The sequence below is a fragment of the Periophthalmus magnuspinnatus genome, chromosome 5, assembly GCF_009829125.3.
Source record: "Periophthalmus magnuspinnatus isolate fPerMag1 chromosome 5, fPerMag1.2.pri, whole genome shotgun sequence".
Classification (NCBI taxonomy): domain Eukaryota; kingdom Metazoa; phylum Chordata; class Actinopteri; order Gobiiformes; family Gobiidae; genus Periophthalmus; species Periophthalmus magnuspinnatus.
Genome location: NC_047130.1, coordinates 6,956,779 through 6,976,700, shown reverse-complemented (window position 1 = coordinate 6,976,700; position 19,922 = coordinate 6,956,779). Strand labels below are relative to the sequence as shown.

At 39.5% G+C, this 19,922-nt stretch overlaps 1 protein-coding gene across 1 annotated transcript; it reads left to right on the top strand.

Annotated features, from left to right (window-relative positions):
• The first annotated feature begins 233 nt into the window (after window positions 1–233).
• LOC117371186 (NFX1-type zinc finger-containing protein 1-like) lies at window positions 234–19,033 on the top strand. Its single transcript, XM_033966811.2, has 19 exons — window positions 234–314; window positions 2,020–2,101; window positions 3,919–4,670; window positions 5,149–5,371; window positions 5,847–6,190; window positions 6,284–6,463; window positions 6,540–6,646; window positions 9,060–9,298; window positions 9,368–9,499; window positions 9,602–9,750; window positions 10,614–10,751; window positions 10,836–10,950; window positions 11,954–12,195; window positions 12,708–12,847; window positions 12,946–13,078; window positions 13,825–13,992; window positions 14,285–14,395; window positions 14,486–14,581; window positions 15,218–19,033. Exons 2-19 carry the CDS (start codon window positions 2,065–2,067, stop codon window positions 17,636–17,638), a joined length of 5,727 nt encoding a protein of 1,908 aa, XP_033822702.1. The 5' UTR covers window positions 234–314; window positions 2,020–2,064; the 3' UTR covers window positions 17,639–19,033.
• Window positions 19,034–19,922: the final 889 nt, after the last annotated feature.

Genomic DNA, 19,922 nt, shown 5'->3' with positions numbered 1-19,922 from the left:
GTATTATTAACTTGGTTTAAAAAGAAACAGTCAGGATTTTCAGCAGGACTCGAACGAGAAAAAATAAATTGCCAAATTGCCAAAGCACCCCCCATTTTGTCCTGCACCTCCTCAGCCTCCCATAGGAAACAAGTGTGGAGCCTCCCGTCCTTCCTCGGGCTGTTAGGAGCTGCATATTTTAACTTTCGTTGCGTGGTTTCTTGCAAAAACGAAACCTTATCCACAATACTAATACCCTGCTCTGAGGGTGTGACGAATCAGTCATCTGGAGCGTCAACAATAATACAACCTGTAGGCTCCTGCTGCTACTTTGGGTAAGAGTTTATACTGTCTGTTTAGTGCGTGGCCAATGTGAGTGATATTACTCTTAAATGTGTGTATGATCCACTGATTTAACATGGATAAGATAAGATACTAGCAGGATACTAGTCTTTTATTTATAAGCTTTTACCTGGAGACAATTATAACTGTCTTAGTCCGCGTGATCGTTAGAGCAACTAAGGCCATTTTTATTTATGTATTATTATAGCTGATATATTTATGAACAATTAAATGGGGATATAGGCTTAGATACAGCTTATTTACTAAATATTTTGCAAATGTATTAAAACAAACAAACAAACAAAAAAAAACAAAAAAAAAAACTTTTTCATCGCCCTGCTTCCTAAGGCTGATGGGGACTGGACGTTTTAATTTTCGTTTCGTAATTTCTTGCAAAAATAAAACCATAACTACAATACTAATACCTTGCTCATAGGGCGTGACGATTTAGCCATCTGGAGCATCAACAATAATACAAGCTATAGGCTACTGATGCCATTACTTTTGTTATTTTTTATTTGTATGTTTTACATGTATTATTATCATTAGTAGTGGTATAGCCAAAGATGTCTGTTAGCCAAAGTAAGTAAAAAAAAAAAAAAAGTGAGTTTCAAAGAGAGTTATTCTGATGAAATGAAAGTGCCTGTAGTGTGAGTGTAGGTTTTTTGGATTTCCACTAGAGGGCACAGCGAGAATTTTGGTGAAATGAAAAATACATGACTTTTCATGAAGTATTAGTCTTAAATGTGTGTATGATCCACTGAATCGATTTAACATGGCCGATATATTTTTGGAAAAATCAGGTTCATTCTGATATGTCAGATTTTAAACTGAGATATCATGGCTTAGACATAGCCTGTTTACAAAGTAATTTACAAATCTAAAAAATAAAAAAAAAGCTATTCCGAGTAAATGAAAGTGTCTGTAAGTGTGAGTGTAAGACTGTTGGATTACCAATAGAGGGCATAGCGAGTTCATATTTTCTCCTAAAAAGAATCTCCAGTAGCATCTGCAGCTACTGCGTCAGCTACACTTCCTGGGGTCATTTAACATCATGACAGGTTTACATTCAGATTTGGGAGAAATAAAAAATACACATACACCAAATATTCTTCTTGAATGTGATGATCCACTGAATAAATGCAGAACAAATGTAGTTCTGAACTGAACCTTATAATGAAGATAAAATCAATACTACAATATAAACCTGACCATTTTGCCCAGTTATAGTTATTCAGTAGAAGTGTTTTCAACAAATACATTGCTTTTTTCTTGAGTTTTGGTTGACATGATTGACCTCTACTAATAGTATTTTGACGTAACAAAGTGATTTCTATGTAATGTTGCCACAATACTAAAATTTCAAACTCTTTTTCAATACTAAAGAATAGACTCAGTAGCAATTTTATTCAGACAATAGCATGTGATTTTCAACATTAAATCATAGTACCTTCATTTGTACTACAATCCGGCCTTATATCTCTATAATCCCTCAGTCGTCCAGTAGGTTCCATAGTGGTCCATGGGTGTGTACGTATGTAGTCTATGTGTCTTATACTTGTTCTGATACAGCTCAAGATCATTCTAAAGCTATTCAGGAAAGGTTCACTTCTGTGAATGTGACTTTTTTAGTATCAGTTCTTGTTCAAATAGTAGTAGCAGATTTTTGATACTTTTGACAACCCTTCTTGTATACAGGTTTTGGCTCCTCTACCCACCTACTGCCAAATCATAAATTGTGCGATGGAGGGAGAATCAGAAGGAAGTGAAGAAGAACTTGGTGAGTATATCATAACATAACATAACATAACATAACAGAAGCTCTAACATCACTTGTTAGGCCAGCAAGATTAATCACAATCAAGTCAAAATCTAAATTTGAATAATCGCAATAAGCAAACTGCAAAGAATTATTTAAGTAACATATTCCACTGCAATTGAAAATTATAGCCTATATATTTTTCCCCATTTCCCCCAAATTAGATGTGTTTGAGATGGGCAAGGTGGTGGAGGCGGCTGCAGGCTTGAAATTCCTTCTTTTAGTATTAAGCCTCGTTCTGTGCTCTGTAGGGTTTAGGTGACTTTTTACTTTTTTGTCACTCAAGGTAAGAGCCTTTCTGAAGCAAATTGTGGGTCTCTCTGCAGCAACTTCACGGAGGATACTATCACATTTTAGTATACAGTGTTCCCTCATTTATCACAGGAGTTACGCTCCAAAAATAACCCGCAATAGGCGAAATCCACTAAGTAGGAAGCTTTATTTTTTGCAATTATTATATGTGTTTTAAGGCAGTAAAACCCCTCACCACACACTTTATGCACTTTTCTCACACAGGCATTAACATTGTCTCACATTTCTCTCTTGTTTAAACACTCTTAAAGTTCAAACCTTCGTAGATTAAAAAAAAAAAAAAAAGCAGTTTTATAGAACAAAACTAAATACTGTACTGTAAATAAACATGAGAGCTTTTAGAAATACTCTTAACAAATTTTATTTTAATGATCAACTTACGAGGTGGGACACACAAGAAATGATTAATAGTGACTCACGCGTATTTCACATTTCCTCTGACCGCGTTCATCCTGGCGTTGTTCCGCTGTAGTGTCTCGTATTGTTCTTTTTCCTGCAGTCACTGATCCACAAAGCTAAAGCAGACTCCATCCGCACAGTGGTCTTGTTGCGGGCAGTCACAACCCTTTTTGCATCCTTGTTAAAATGTATTGCCGCTGTCGTCCTTATGATATATTTCTCCTTCTTATGTGACGAACTGAAGATTCACTTATTCCGCAATCAAACATACAGCACTTTAGAGTCACACTGCTAGTGAATTTGGCTGAACGGAATCTGTACTGTACAGGAGACACGGCACGTTCCTTAGCCAATCAGGACGGAGAACACAAACCGCATTCATACACTGTAAAAAAAAAAAAAAAAAAAGCATCCAAAATCGCACACAAAATATCCGCAAAACAGCGAGACCACAAAAGGTGAACCGCGATATAGCGAGGGACCACTGTATTACAATTATTCTTAATGTATTGGTGACAAAATGTATTTTATTCGAATCTAGCTATGGCTTCTCTTTATGGATCAACAGCTCTTCTCTTTTTAGGCTTTTATATTTTTGATATACTTGTGATATTGTACGATGTTTAGATCCCCTGTCTTTAAACTTTTGGCTCATCGCTTGAGACTTTTGTTCAAATTCTTCCTCTGAGTCACAAATCCATTTTAATCTCTGAAATTGACCATAAACTATATTATTAATTAGCCTAGATGGACAAAAACTATCTTCTCTAATCAATGTGTTTGTATCTGTTGGTTTTCTGAATATAGATGTGTGTAGATCACCATTATAATGTTTAAAATATTTAGGTCCAGAACATGTATTTTGGAGGAGGAATATTCTACAATGAGTTTCACACTGCTATTGGTGTTGTTTATATAACAGTGAAACAGCTGCACAGTCGGTCTTCATCAGGGCAAACTGTCTGGAAGGCCGCCTGGAAAAGCACTACACAAGACTAATGCATTATTTTTATTATAGCGATGGTAAGCACGTTTGAGTGGCACAATTGAACGTTTTTCTTCCACAGGTGCTGGACAAATGAATGAAACTGGAGTGTCAGGACCTGAAAGCCCAAAACAGACATCAAAAACCCATGACAAACGTGAAAACATCGAAAGAGAGGAGGAGGTTGAGGCTGCAGACTCTGGTGAACGAGAATTGTATGGGGCGTCTGTGGCAGGACTGGACCAGAGGGATGGAAGACGAGGAGACAGAGGCTGGGGGTGGAGGAGAGGGGAAGACAGTAGAAACAGTGGGAGTGGGGAGTGGAGTGGGATGGCGTGGAGAATGAGAGGCAAAGATGGTTTTGAGAAGAGAGGAGGTTTCAGAGGGTTCAGTGCGAACAGGAGGGGAGGTAGACAAGCCTCCAGACGCCATCAACAAGACAGAAGTAGAAATCTAGTCAAGTTCTTAAGTCTAGGCCAAAAAGAAACTGCTGAAGAAAGTACCCTGAGCTTTAAAAAGCTTGAAGAACTTTCTACAAAAGAGCCATCACAAGTGGCCGTCAGCATTTCCTCCCACACTGGTCTAAAACCTCTGCTGAGTGAGTCTACAATGAGGAAGGAACTGGTGGAGCTGCTGTGTCTGGTGCTGAGTAAAGCCTTCAAATCCCGAGCTGACAGAGGCACCCTGCAGCACATGGCTGGGAAAATCAAAGACTCAGGCTTTCTGCGCGCTGTCCTGCCACACTACCTGGCAGGTGTAGGGTCTGAGTCTGACACTGACCGCAGAGAGAAATATCCACAGCACCTGGAGAACATCCTGGCCATCCTCACACAGGTAGAGAAGGCAGTACATTTATGATTACACAATATTTATCATAGTTTTACATCAGTTAAGTGGCAGTTTGTAGAAGAAAAGTACAAAAATAACAGAAAGTAGTGATGAGTACTAAAATATCTAGAACTATGTTATCAACACAGAAAATTCCATGTAAAATGCAGGGATAATTGCACTGACTGACTGACAGAAAAAAATGTACAAATTAGAGATTACTCCTACTATTGTAGATGAAGTTTTGGTCCTTGTTTATGACATGATTGCTAGGTAACATATGGAATTACTTGTACTTGTCTGCTGTCCATGTCCAATCAAGAAGTAAATCTGTAAACATTTAATATATTAAATAGAATGTTGTTTGCTGCATTTTACTGAAAGTAATTATTTTAACCTGTCATAAACATCTAACTAATTGTGTAATCTCCTGTTGATGTAAAAAATATATAAATATATGCATATATATTGTATCTATGTGTAGGTGCTTAGCATCTTCCCTGCCAGCACAGTTGAATCTGTGAATCTGCTCTTGACACTGCTGACCCCATCCATCTGCAGCCTGAGGACTTCAGGAGTGTATGTCCCAGCTCAGATAGAGGAGAATATGAAGCATCTTCAACACCTGGTTAGACATCTCCAAACCAGGTCCAGTGAGGGCACCCTACGTTCACATAAGGACACATATGCTCTGCTGCCTGCTGGTGGTGAGTAACCTTAATATAGGACTAAATACCCAAACTCTGATCTGAACCGCATTTTAAATAGACCTGCATAACTACGTTGTACCTGGAGGACTAAAGAAAAGAGTGAGGGGGAGGAAGGGCCTGGGGTATAAGGAACCGTGTGACTCGTCAGGTATCCACACTTCAAACTCCGCCCCTGCAGCCAGGTGTTTGTAATTAGAGATGATATAGTACAGTTTCACTGTAGTAAGCACCAGATTTTTATTTCTGTATTTTTATTTTTGAAAAGTTATGTGACATTTCTGAGCCCTACATGTGGCACTCAGACCTCAAATACAAGACATAGATTACTCAAATATGCATGGATCTATCAAAATACAAGTATGAGTAAACTAATGATGAGAAAAATTCAAATTTACATAATATGTCCCCTTTAGCCTAAATCTGGCCACTCTCCATTCTCCCACACTAACTAAATTCATTATGTTATGTGCAGAAGAAGACCAGCAGGACTTCAGGACTATTCCCATCTACCCGACGCCAGAGGAGCTTCGACACGAGGAAAGACCCTATCTCAGACCTAACCTCACCTCCCAACGCTACCCAAACACCCACCTGTATCTGGACACACACTTTCGACTGCTCAGGGAGGACTTTGTGCGGCCGCTCAGAGTAGGGATCCAGGAGCTGCTCTGGACCCAAATGGAGAACCCTGGGCATCAAGTAAAGGGAAAGGGATTGGATGACATCAGAATGTATCGTGACACAAAAGTGATAGCCCCTAAATGCACCATCAATGGCCTAGCATATGTCATCCAGTTTAATGTGGAGCCATTCAAGGTTAGCCTCTAAATACTAAATCTCCAGAAACACATTCAAAATATTTGTCAATTTTTGGTTTCTGAATTTCATATTTTCATTTATTATTTACAGTTTGTGCGCTGGCAGAATTCCAAGAGGCTTATCTTTGGTTCTTTGGTCTGTTTGTCATGTGATAACTTTGAGAGCTTCCTCTTTGCAACTGTGTCACACCGAGACCCAGAAGATCTCCAAGAAGGAAGAGTTCAGATCACTTTTACAGAAGAAAGCAGACATAGGCTGGCCAGGATTCAGGTAGACAATATTACCAAATGTTAAACAAACCGAAGAAGAACTATGCAATAGTAATTTGTATTGTTTTTTGTAACAGGAAAACCAAGTGTACTTGATGGTAGAGACCACCGCCTACTTTGAAGCTTATCGCTATGTTCTGGAGGGCCTCCAAGAGCAGCAGGAAGACGAGCTTCCTTTTAAAAAGTATGAATGTGTTTGTTTCTGTGTGTGGAAGTTTGATTTCAAAATGGTTGCACATCTAAAGGCAAGGCAAGGCAAGTTTATTTGTATAGCACAATTCGTACACAAGGTAATTCAAAGTGCTTTACAGAATAAGAAAGATATTAAAATCACACAAATCAAACATAAATAATCACAAATAATCATCATAAAATCAACATTAAAAGAGAAGAGTGCAGAATAAAAACCTGTCAGTCATATGCACAGCTAAACAGAACTGTTTTGAGTCTGGATTTAAACATTGTCAAAGTAGAGGCCTGTCTCACATCTTCAGGAAGACTGTTCCAAGTTTTAGCTGCATAAAATTTAAACGCTGATTCCCCATGTTTAGTCCTGACTCTGGGCACCAGCAGGAGGCCGATCCCTGAAGTCCTCAAATTGCGAGATGGTTCATATGGCACTAACATGTCGGAGATATACTTTGGACTTAGGCCATGGAGAGACTTATACACAAGCAGAGCTGCTTTAAAGTCTATTCTTTGAGCTACAGGAAGCCAGTGCAGAGACCTGAGCACAGGACTTATGTGTTCATACTTCCTGGTTCTAGTCAGGACCCGAGCAGCAGCATTCTGGATGTACTGCAGCTGTGTTAAGGCTCGTTTGGAGAGGCCAGTGAGCAGGCCGTTACAGTAGTCTAACCTACTGGAGACAAATGCATGGATAAGTCTCTCTAAGTCTGGCTTTGACAGTATACCTTTGATTTTTGCAATGTTTTTTAGGTGGTAAAAAGCTGCAGATGTTATTGATTTGATGTGGCTGTTAAAGTTCAAGTCTGAGTCCATTATTACCCCTAGATTTCTAGCCTGATTTGAAGGTTTTAGAGAGAGAGACTGGAGGTGACTGCTGACACTTTCTCTATGTTTCTGTGGGCCAAAGATGATAACTTCAGTCTTGTCTGAGTTTAGCTGGAGAAAGTTGTTTTGCATCCACACACTGATCTGTTGGATGCAGTGGCAGAGTGAATCCACTGGTCCATATTCACCTGCTGCTAGTGAGACATAGATCTGAGTGTCATCTGCATAGTTGTGGTAAGACACATTATTGCTGCGTATTAACTGGCCTAATGGCAGCATGTAGAGATTGAACAGCAGGGGTCCCAGGATTGAACCCTGGGGCACCCCACAGGTCAGGGACATTTTATCTGATATACATTTTCCAATTTCAACAAAGTACTCCCTGTTTTCTAAATAGGACTTGAACCAGTTTAGTGCCGTACCAGAGATGCCCACCCAGTCCTCCAGTCTCTGTAAGAGGATCCCATGATCAACAGTGTCAAAAGCAGCACTCAGATCTAACAGGATCAAGACTGAGACTTTGCCTGCATCAGTGTTCAGGCGGATGTCATTTGTCACCTTGATAAGAGCAGTCTCAGTGCTGTGGTGGGGTCTAAAACCTGATTGGAAAACATCAAAGGAGTTGTTCATTTCAAGGAAGTTAATAAGCTGTTGGTAAAGAACTTTTTCAAGGACTTTGCCTAAAAATGGCAGATTTGAGATTGGTCGATAATTGTTCAATATTGTGGCATCAAGACTGCTCTTCTTTAGGAGAGGCTTGATAACCGCAGTTTTCAAAGCACTTGGGAATGTTCCAGATTGAAGTGACATATTAACTATGTGAGTGAGTGGTGACAGCAAACTGTTGAGCACAGACTTTAAAAATTTAGTGGGTAGCACATCGAGGCAGCATGTAGATGAACTCAGACTGGTGACAATCTCTTGTACAGTTTTATCAGTTACAGGTGTAAAGTGAGTCAGCTCTAAGTGTCTAGGTGGGTGCTGGGTTGTTATTTGTGTTGTGGAATTTATGGCATTTTTAATACCCTGAACCTTGTCATTAAAGAATACTGCAAACTCATTGCACTTAGATGTGGAAATTAGTTCTAACGGCAGTGGAGCTGGGGGGTTTGTTAATCTGTTTACCGTTGCAAACAGGATACGAGAGTTGTTACTACAACTTCCAATAATGTCAGAAAAATACCTTTGCCTTGTTCTACATAAACTGTGGTTGTACATGTGCATCTTTTCTCTGTAAATTTCATAATGAACCTGGAGCTTTGACTTGCGCTATTCCCGCTCGGCCCTCCGGCACTCCCTTTTCTGTGCCCTGACCGAGTCATCATTCCTCCATGGCGCTTTCTGCTTATCTTTAACCATTTTAACCTTCATCGGGGCAATGGTGTCCAGAACATTCAAAACACTCGAAGTTACAGAGTTCAACAAATCATCAACATCAGAACATGAGGCATTTTCAAAGTGTATCATTTCCATGAACAGTGCACCTGTGTTATCATTTATGTGTCTCCTTCGAACAAAGACACACAGGTACCTAGGATGAACCGGTCAATATAAAACAGTTAGTGCTGTCTATGTGGTTGCAGGTACCTTGTAGACTGCAGCCCAGATGTGGAATGTCCAGCTTATCTCCACACAGCTGACACTTATGACCTGTCGGCTGTGGCTCATCCGGACTTCAGGACCAAAGTCAGGCCATTTCAATGCCTGGATACAGAGGCCTGGCCCACAATGGAGCAGCTGGGGCTGGACGAGTCTCAGTTCAAAGCCTTTCAGATGGCCCTCACTAAAGAGCTAGCCATTATACAGGGGCCCCCAGGGACCGGTAAGGCAAATAAAATGCTAAATGGACTGTATTGGAAACTATGTAATATAATGAAACTTTTTTTTTTAGGAAAAACCTATGTTGGACTCAAAATCGCTCACGCTCTATTGACAAATCAAAGTCTTTGGAAAACTGCAGCTGATAAAGCACCCATTCTGGTCGTGTGTTACACTAACCATGCTTTAGATCAGTTTCTAGAAGGTAAGCTACTATTGTAACTATGAAATTTACATGCCGGCATGCCTCCATCAACACATTTTGTTATTATGATCTCTGATTTTATTCATTGTTGTCATCTTTCAGGTATCCATGAATTCTTGCCTGATGGAATAGTGAGAGTAGGTAGTCGCAGTAGCAGTGAGATGCTGAAGCACTTCAATCTGAGAGAACTAGCTCTCAGATATGACTTCAGAGACAAATTACCTGCTGACCTGATAACTGCACACAATGCTGTAAGTTTTTATGGGAGAGAGGTTTATGTCAGAAGATTAGTACTGTGTAACTCAAGTCAAAAGATAAAGCTGCTAATTTTAACAGCTGCTGTAGAACTGTCCAATTACACTCATTTGGATTGGCATAATAGGATTGTTCATTATATAGTACTTAAATTTGATGCATGTTTGGTGAAGGTTTTAGGAACACCAAATACCCACCACATCTGTGAATATTGGAGTCCATGGCCCATAGTATAGGCAAATGCTACGAGCACAGACATTTGGACACAAGTGATGTATACGAGACAGATTAACTCCAGTGTTGTAAATAATGTCCCAATTTCAATCTTGAAGAGAAGGGCTATCATAATGTATGACTAAATGACATAAATTGACTAACTGTAAAATATGCATTTTGATCTAAAATAGCCCAGATTAAAGGAAACTGCATTTTCTTCAATATTTCCTGGGCTGTGCAGCTAAGTGGTTGAGTAGTCTGAGGTCTGGGACACACTGCATGTGTATTTCACTCTATTCAAGTGTAAAAAATGCATGTTTTGGATATCTTGCTTGAGCGGCTGGTGTGACAGAGGGACACCATCTAAAATATTGCCTAGGGTAACAAAAAACTTGGGCCAGCACTGGTGACTCTGCAGTTGTTGAGATAATATATAAATAGTTAATTTGTAAAAACAAAGTAGGTGTGATGTGTTTGTTTTTACCTGTCTTTTTTGTCTTTACAATCTAGCAAATATTTTGTTAAAACAGAACACATAGTGAAGATCTAAAACAGCTGATGTATTTTATGATTACAATGTGTGACTGAAGAATGACTAAATGAAGCACCTAATTGTAATAAAAAATAATTTACTTATTTCCAGATTTCCAAAGAGGTTCAGGATGCTGAGAGGGACCTCGATAATCAGGGCCTGTTGCTGGAGTGCTCTTTTAAAGGGGTGCTGCATGCGAGTGTCCTGCAGCGATTTATGTCCGAGCAGCACTGGGAATGTTTCCATGCTGTAAGTCAGCGTGTGGAATCTAAAACAATATCCTGCTACACTAACTAAACATGAAGATAATTACTACATTGAATTTTTTGTCAGAAAAAGGTTGTTTTTGAGCGCACCAGGAAGGAATCGAGTGTAATAATGGAGTGGCTGGCCTTAGACAGTCTGTTGCAGACTGATGTCACGTCAAATCAACAGGTTAAGACCAAAGGTAACGTCAAAAGAAGATAACAATGTCACAAAAACCATAATTAGCCAACACTTACCACTTACAAATCCTTACCTTTACACACCCAACATTGAATTGCCATTTTTATCAAAATGTACCTCCAAACCTTCAATGTACCTTCTTCCTTTAAACTCAGTCTAATATATTGTCCTGTCTGCTAACTTTTAGTTTCCTACTGGTACAAACATGCAATAAATATTTATAATTAAACTAGTATTAATACTATAGAGGTTCCATAGTAGAGTGTAATGATGAAATAATAACTAGTACATTAATCTTGCAGGACTTAACAAAATTGTTGATTTAAGCAACAGAAAGTTAAAAAATCAAACATAGTCAAAGTCATTCAATAATGCAGTGTCAAATAAGAAATGGTTCTCAAACATTTGACCTGGTTAAATAAGCAGATAAACAGATTAACCAACATTCACAGGTAATAAGCAAATGATTGATAACTGTCCCAGAGCACCCCTCTTGTGACTCTCAGCAAGGAAAAGAACAAAAACTCAATGGGAAAAGAAAAATGTCGAGGAGAACCACAGTGAATGAGAAATCCACTCCCATGGACAGGCAGGCTGCAGTTGTGTCCAGAAATGAACCAGTACTAAACCAAGACTAAATCAGACCCAGATCATAAACTAGGACTGAACCAGGACAGACAGGATGTAGATGTGTCCAGGACTGATGACATCCATTCGCAGATAAAGTTCAAATCTGTAATGCCCACCAGCCAGGTATGATGTCATCCAGCCAGGTGAGGGAAGGGGAGGATTCGGGTCCTCAGAACAGGATTAGGGCATAGAAGGGGCATTTCAGGGTATCTTATGTCTCTAAGGACCACTGGGCAGTCAGTGGCCAGGCATTTGAAACAGGTGTGTGGGACAGAGGGACAACTTGTGAATAGTAATGAACAGACTACAGGTGAACTTGAAATAAAACCAAAAGCATATGATATACTGTTATATTTCTAACTATTATATTTCAGACAGTCCAACACTGAAGCAGCCAGAAGAAACCCTCATTCATATAGACGAGCAGGCAGATGTGTTGGAGGCTGAACGAGATCTCGATGATGAGATTTATTCCAGAAGAGGAAGAGGTGATCAAAGGAGAGAAAACACCGGACTGGCATTCAGGGCTGCGGTGTTAAATGTGCTGGCCATGTTTTTGGATGAACCCGAAGTAGCTAAAGAACCTAAAGAAGATCAGAACAAAGAAAGATGGGAGGTTTGTATTGTGTAAGCTTAAACTTCCACTTGGGTATGCTTATAATTGATTCATTCTAGGGTTGTCAAAAGTATTAAAAATAAGCACAGGCCACATGGTAACATAAAAAAGTGCTTTTATTTAATGTTGTAAATGCCATTCTATTGTCTGAATAAAGAGTATTTTTTTATTGTCACTTTAGTATTGAAATCGGTATTGAGTATCAAGTATCAATCGAAATGGAGTTTGAAATTTTAGTATCGTGACAACACTAATTTATTCACAACTTGCCTCCAGACTAGGATGTAATGGGTTTGAACTTTGAGCAAGCCAGCATACACTCTATTCTTCTTAAATGCACATGCTTGTGGGGTAAATTAATAATATGTTTAAATTACCCCCTACTGAGGGAATATGGGAGCATCTAGTTGGCTGTCTTTGTTGAGTAAGCTCATATTAATTAGGGTAGGCCTGGTTGGAAAAAAAGCCACAAACAAGATGAATTATCTTACCATTTATTGTTACTATCTTAGTATCAACGTGAACAGAAGAAAAGGTTTAAGAATAAAATAAAACAAGAGGTGAGGAAATCTTCAACCATGACTGAAGAAGAGGAGGGCCTCATCACTGATATCTGGAGTCTACGTGTACCCGACAGATGGAGACTTTATCGGTGAAGTGTTGTCAATTTTGTCTGTAATCATATATTTTATTTGTTGTTTTGTTCAACTCTTTTACATATTTCCCACAAATTTTGTTTCCTCTCTGCAGACTGTGGATGAACCGCTACAGAGCTGAACTCCGTACCAAAGCCTTTCATTTAGAAGAAGTATACCAAAATGCAGTTGAGAGACTAGCTGATGTTAAAAGACAACAGGATCTTTGTATTCTCAAGGAAGCCACGGTAATTTTTCTGAAAAGGTTTACAGCTTTGATATGTAGCTTACTACGGCCATGCCTGCCTGTTATTAATCTCATCAGATCTTGGAAGCTAAGCAGGGCATGGCCAGGTTAGTATTTGTATGGGAGACTACTGGGACAGCAGCAGCTCTAATGGCTGTTGTTGTGTCCTTAGGCAAGCCACTTCTCCTATTATCTAGTGTGAGTTTTGGAGGTGGACGGAGGGATCAGTGCTGGTCAATGATTGGCAGCCTTGCTTCTGTTAGTTTGCCCCAGGGCAGCTGTGGTTACAGTAGTAGTTTACACTCATCGAGTGTTGAGTGAATGAATAATGCAGTGTAAAGCATCTTTGAGTGTCCAAAAAGCTTTACTGTATGTACAATGCACTATTATTATTTTTTTTACCATTAAGTCCAAAGTTTTCCAAAGCTTCTGAAGACATTCCTTCTGTGACTGACCAAGAAAAGCCTCTTTTACAGAACTCTAATAATGTAATTAAGCCACAATGAAAAACAAATAAGTTAGGCTTACAGAGCTTCTATTCATGTCTAGTTGGATACTAATTATAAAATCGAATCAGCTGGATTTTTATATATTCCTTGTGTAAATACTGTGGCCATTGCAGTCATTATAAAAAACAAAACATTTGGACGCACATATCCCCACTCTGTTTTCTTGTATGAAATCAGTTTGGTTGGGTAAAAAAAAAAAAAGAAAAAAAATGATAATAGAGATGCCATATGTCCCCAGGTGATCGGCATGACAACGACAGGTGCAGCCAAGTTTCGTCACACTCTGCAGCAGGTGCGTCCATCTCTGGTGATCATGGAGGAGGCAGCAGAGGTTCTAGAGGCTCACACCATCACCACTTTGAGCAGCGCCTGTCAACATCTCATCCTCATAGGAGACCATCAGCAGGTAAGTCACAGTCAAGTAAAGAGGAAACTTGTGCACCTCATTAAGACTAAACCTGTTAGCAATGTTTGTTCAATGTAGGTGAAGGAACTTAATAAAGTGCTAATGTCATTGTTAGTAGTTCCACTGTGTAAGGCCATTTTTATATAAACCAAAATCATGTTTCAAACAGATTTGCAATTTCTTTAGGGGCAGTTTATTATCTTTTAAATTTATTTCATAAATTTACATTCATTTTCGATATTCTTTTATATTTAAGCTGTTAACGTGATATGTGAACAAACATTTCCTGCAGCTACGTCCAAGTGCCACTGTGTATGAACTGGCAAAGAACTTCAACTTGGAGATGTCAATGTTTGAGAGACTAGTGAACATGAAACTTCCCTACATCAGACTCAATTATCAGGTATTATCATACATTCTAGTATTGTGCTAACCCTACATGTATTTTGTTGTGATTTTGGTGTCTAATTTAAATATGTTGCTTGTCTTTCAGCATCGAATGAGGCCGGACATTGCCCGTCTACTGACCCCGCACATTTACTCAGAGCTGGAGAACCATCCCTCAGTGTTACACTACGAAAACATCAAGGTGTGTGTCTCGGTTATGGCTTTCTAGTGAATTTTGCAGAATGTTTGACACTTTAGGTTCAAGAGGGGGTATTTTACTTCTATGGGCTATTAATTGCTAACATAGCATATTTGGCTCACCATGTTCCCTTTTATTATTCTGAAAATATTATAGTCACTGAAAACAACACATTAAAATGTTTAATTTGTTTAATTTTCTCTTTTGACGCTCTGAGTCCCCCCTCCCTTTGCTCCCCATGCTAAGTCACTCCACATACAGAGTGCTGTCACAATCAGTTGCACATTTTATCTGGTTTGTGAAGTAGTTTTTTGTTTTGGCTCTTGCTTTTGTATATTTACCAAAAAATTGCCATGCGGGGTCATGTGTGACAAAGGCTTGTGGGCTGATCATTGGACAGACTCGTTTTGCTATCTATGAGGAGGGTTCGAATAGTGCTTGGAAGAGATTGCAAAAATATTCAAACAAGCGCACAAATACTCAAACATGCATGGATAACATATAAAACCTCAAGCATGTTTTTGATGAGGGAACATTATAACGTGGTAGAAAGCTCCAAAAAGTCGATTTGAGTAATAGCCCCTCTTTAAATCAGGTATTTACAGCAACACACGTTTCTCATGTTCTCATGTTTTACAGGGTCTGAACACCAACTTGTTTTTTGTGGAACACACACTCCCTGAAGAGGAAATCAAAGATGGAAAAAGTCATGAGAACAGACATGAAGCCCAATTTGTTGTTGCTCTGTGTCGGTACCTCCTTCTTCAGGAGTACAAACCAGAGCAGATTACCATCCTCACCACTTACACAGGCCAGCTGCTCTGCCTGCGTAAACTCATGCCAGCTAGTCAGTTCTCAGGGGTCAAAGTGCATGTGGTAGACAAATATCAAGGAGAGGAAAATGATATTGTGCTGTTGTCTTTGGTCCGGAGCAACATGCAGCGCAAGGTGGGTTTTTTGAACATCCCTAATCGAGTGTGTGTGGCTCTGTCGCGTGCAAAGAAAGGCCTCTACTGCATAGGGAACAGTGAGATGCTCGGCCAAGTCAAACTATGGAGCAACATCTTCCACACTTTAAGGGAGAAGGATCAGATGGGCACAGCTCTGACCCTCTGCTGTCAGAATCACCCCTCTCGACATGTCAAAGCTTCTAGTGCCACAGACTTTGAACAGGCCCCTGAAGGAGGCTGCACCCAGCCCTGTGAGTACCGCTTGAACTGCGGCCATGTGTGTGCTAAAGTGTGTCATCCCTATGACCCAGAGCACAAGGAGTATCAGTGTTTGAAGAAATGCCAGAAGATTGTTTGTGATTTAGGACATGGTTGTCCACTTGCGTGCTATGAAAAATGCAAGAAATGCAGTGTGCTGTTGGAGAAGACCATCCCTCGATGCCAACACAAACAGATGGTTCCTTGCTACAAGAATCCTAACAGCTTTGTGTGCCAAGAACCCTGTCAGAAAACACTGGAGTGTGGACATCCATGTGATAAAGTTTGTGGGGAACCCTGCACCTATGACTGCAAAATTTTGATCAACTTCGATTTTAAGTGTGGCCACAGCAAAGATGATTTCTGTTATTACAAGAGAAGCTACGAGAAGCTAGTTTGTAAAGAGCCATGTAAACAACAGTTGAAATGTGGTCATGCCTGCCCTGGTGACTGCAGCCGTTGCCACCAGGGGCGCTACCACTCCGGCTGTTCCCAGAAGTGTGAGCGTCTTCTGGTTTGCTCTCACAAGTGCCAGGCTCATTGCACAAACTGCCCTCCTTGTGCTCGTCCATGTGAGAATCGCTGTGTCCACAGTCACTGCCCCAGGCAATGTGGCCAGCCCTGTCATCCCTGTGTGGAGCCCTGTGCCTGGCAGTGCCCACACCAAACCTGCACCAAGCTCTGCCACGAGCCCTGTGACCGCCCTCCATGTGATGAACCATGTGATCAGACCCTGGCCTGTGGGCACCCATGCATCGGCCTGTGTGGAGAGAAATGTCCAGACAAGTGTCGTATCTGTCATCGTGAAGAAGTCACCGAGATCTTCTTTGGCTTTGAAGATGACCCAGACGCCCGCTTTATTCAGCTACAAGACTGTGGACACGTCATCGAACGCAGAGCAATGGACCAATACATGGAAATGGATGAGAGACAGCAAGAAAACCAGGAAGAAGTGGCAATCAAACTCAAAGAGTGTCCCAAGTGTCGCACACCAATACGAAAGAATCTTCGTTATGGCTCTCACATAAACCGCTGTCTGGCTGAGATAGAGCTGGTGAAGCAGAAGATTGCAGGAAATCGGGAAGACATTAAATCACAAACTTTGGCCTTAAAGAAACGTTGCACAGAAAACAAACAAATGGCAGAATTGACAGGTGCGATAACAGCCAAATTGAACAGATCAACATACACTGGTCACTTATCAGTATTTTCTCTGTGGATTATTGAGAACCAGATCAACTTTTACAGAAGAGTGGCTAATCTTCTAGCAATGTTAAATATGACCGGATACAGTCTATCTTATCCGTTTCGAAAGAAGTGTAGCAATCTTCTGGATTGGATTGAAGCTCCGCAGCAAAGATTTACAGAACAGCAGGTGTACGACATGGAGAGGGAACTAAGGAGACTCACGTTCTTCGCTGAACTGACACCACTCAGCAATACAACGCAATACAAACTAACAAAGGACAAGTTTAAAGAGGAGGAACAAAATATAGAAGATGTTCTGGAAAAATGTGGTCCGTTCACTGAAGATGATGAAGCAAGGGTTAAACCAATGTTAGACGAGTTAAAACTTAAGTTCCCTCACACTGGGTTGGGGATCAGTGATGAAGAGAGGAAGATGATCGTGTCAGCCGTCCAAATGCCCGGCCACTGGTTCAAATGTCCCAACGGTCATGTGTACCTTATAACGGAGTGTGGAGGGGCAATGGAGAGGTCCCACTGTCCTGAATGCAACGAAACTATAGGTGGGAGCAACCACAGCCTAGTAAGAGGCAACCAGCTGGCCACCGAGATGGATGGAGCACAGGAACCTGCTTGGCCAACAGCACTCCAGCCATGGCTTGATTGAACGATCTCCCATTGGTTTATTACTTGGGCTTACCAGGCAATCATATACACTGTTTTTGTATTTTATTAGTGTGCTGTGTAGTTTTTAGAGCTAGCAATACTCAACTAGAAGTAAAAAGAAATGTCAGCTACAGTATATAAAACATATTTGGCGAACTACTTAATACACGGGCTAACTGACTAATCATACTCACATTGTTTTTGTATTTTATTATTGTGCTGTGTAATCTTCAAAGGTGGGTAGAGTAGCTAAAACTTTTAGACAGTTACTACAATATTTAATTACTAAACTAAAAAAGAAATTACTAAACTACTACTACTAACTACTTGTAAGATGACTGTATGAGTAAAATTTTTGATTTGAAGTTAATCTAATTGGAAGAAGAAAAAAACAACAGACCTCCATCCATCAATCCATCCATTATAAAGCTTTTGTCATTTAAAGACTTGCTCATGGTGGGAAGAGTATGGACTGTTACTTAACAAAACATATACCGGTAACTCAAGTATTAAAGTATACAGCTTAGAAATCTCTACTAGCCTTGCCTGACAAATCAGAATGATATCTCTTTATTTTTTTATACGGCTTGATTTCAGTCTGGTCCCTGTTGTTTTCAGTGACACATGTCAATGAAACAAAGGAGCTCATTGGTCACCTATGATTTACATAAAATCAAATTTCTCTCACCTCAGATTAACAGAGTTTAGTGCTTCATTCATTGATTGTTTCATCAAGTATTGAGTGTGTATTCTGGATCCCAGGCAAGTACTACCCACCTTTGGTTCTTGTGTCTGCCTCAATATACTCAAGTATCATACAATGTAGTACTGCAAACCTTTACTTATAGATTTTTACAGATTTGTTTTACTTTTCATGAATTGATAATGTTGATATGTATGGAATGTTTAAACATGAATTATTAAATGTGGGAAATTCAAATCAACCTACTTAAATAATCAAGTTTGTAAAGTTCACTTCAAGTCAATTTCAAGAGTTGTGTAGTGCTGCTTCTCAACAGTAGAGGGCAGTAAAGCATTATGTATAACAGACAACTTCACTGATATAAAAGTCTGCATAGATTGTTTTTGGCTGTTTTCTTTTTTTGATACAATTTTATGGTCATGTGGGAAGAACTAAATATGTTTGTGCCTTGTAAGGATATTAAAAAACATTAAACACATTTTTCTTTAAATTTTAACTATGTAGAGTTGTTTGCCAAGTATAAATGAACCAACTTTAAAAGAATGACATTGTAACTGTATAGTCAGAGATCTGGTACAAAAAACACCCAAAAACATTCCTATAGAGGTTGGGCAGTCTTACAGCGTAGACTGCCTCATCTATCATTGGGTGGCGGCTCTAAAACATGCTATTGTTCAAAGACTTTAAACATCTCCGCTCTTGCAATAAAAACTATCATTCTGTTTAATGCTGGCTTTATCTTTTTAGCTGAATTTGTGGGTGTTGTCCTGTGGGTGGGATGCTAACACTAAACTTGAATGAAGACAACAACAATTTCGTTTTTGTCCTTCTACAAGATTAAAAAAGGATAAAAAGTATAGCTAGAGGTTGTTGGTTTAATTTATGCAATGACTGAAGATTTTTTTTTAAAAGTTATAGTGCAAAGTTTGTATAGAATAATATGATGTAATAAAGAATAACACGATGTAATATTGGGGTTAAACTCGACTAGAATTCACTGATCCAAAAGAGCCACGTCAACGCAAGCAGCTTGCATGTCACAATAAAAGCCAGTTACATCCGCAAGCGACAATGAAGGGACTTTAATCCTGCGAAATCTGTTTGGTTGTGTAGATTAGCCTGGAGCATGTGATCACACAAATTCATTATGAAAAAACGTTTCTAGACATAAATTATAGCCAGTTGAGCTTAAATAATTATAAAGATTCGTGAGTGGTCAGATAAAAAAATGTCAAATTATAAAGTATAAATTATGACGTTGAATATAGGATGCAATACAGTTAACCGTGATTAATCATATATAAAAATTAAAAAAAAGAAAAGAAAAATAATCTTAAATCCTTAAAATAAATGACTGGAAGCGAATGGTCACAATGTATTTAAATCGCTGGGACTACTACAAAGATAACACCATAAGGTTGCTTGAGATTTCTTGATGTTCTAATTTGCACATTTTCGAAGTTATCATTTAATTTTACTTCATGACTCAGTTCTATGTAACAGCGTATCACGGACGATTTTCACAAAGCTAACAGCTGCATGTTGGCTCCAAGGGTAATAGGTTTGTATTATCAGAAAATTG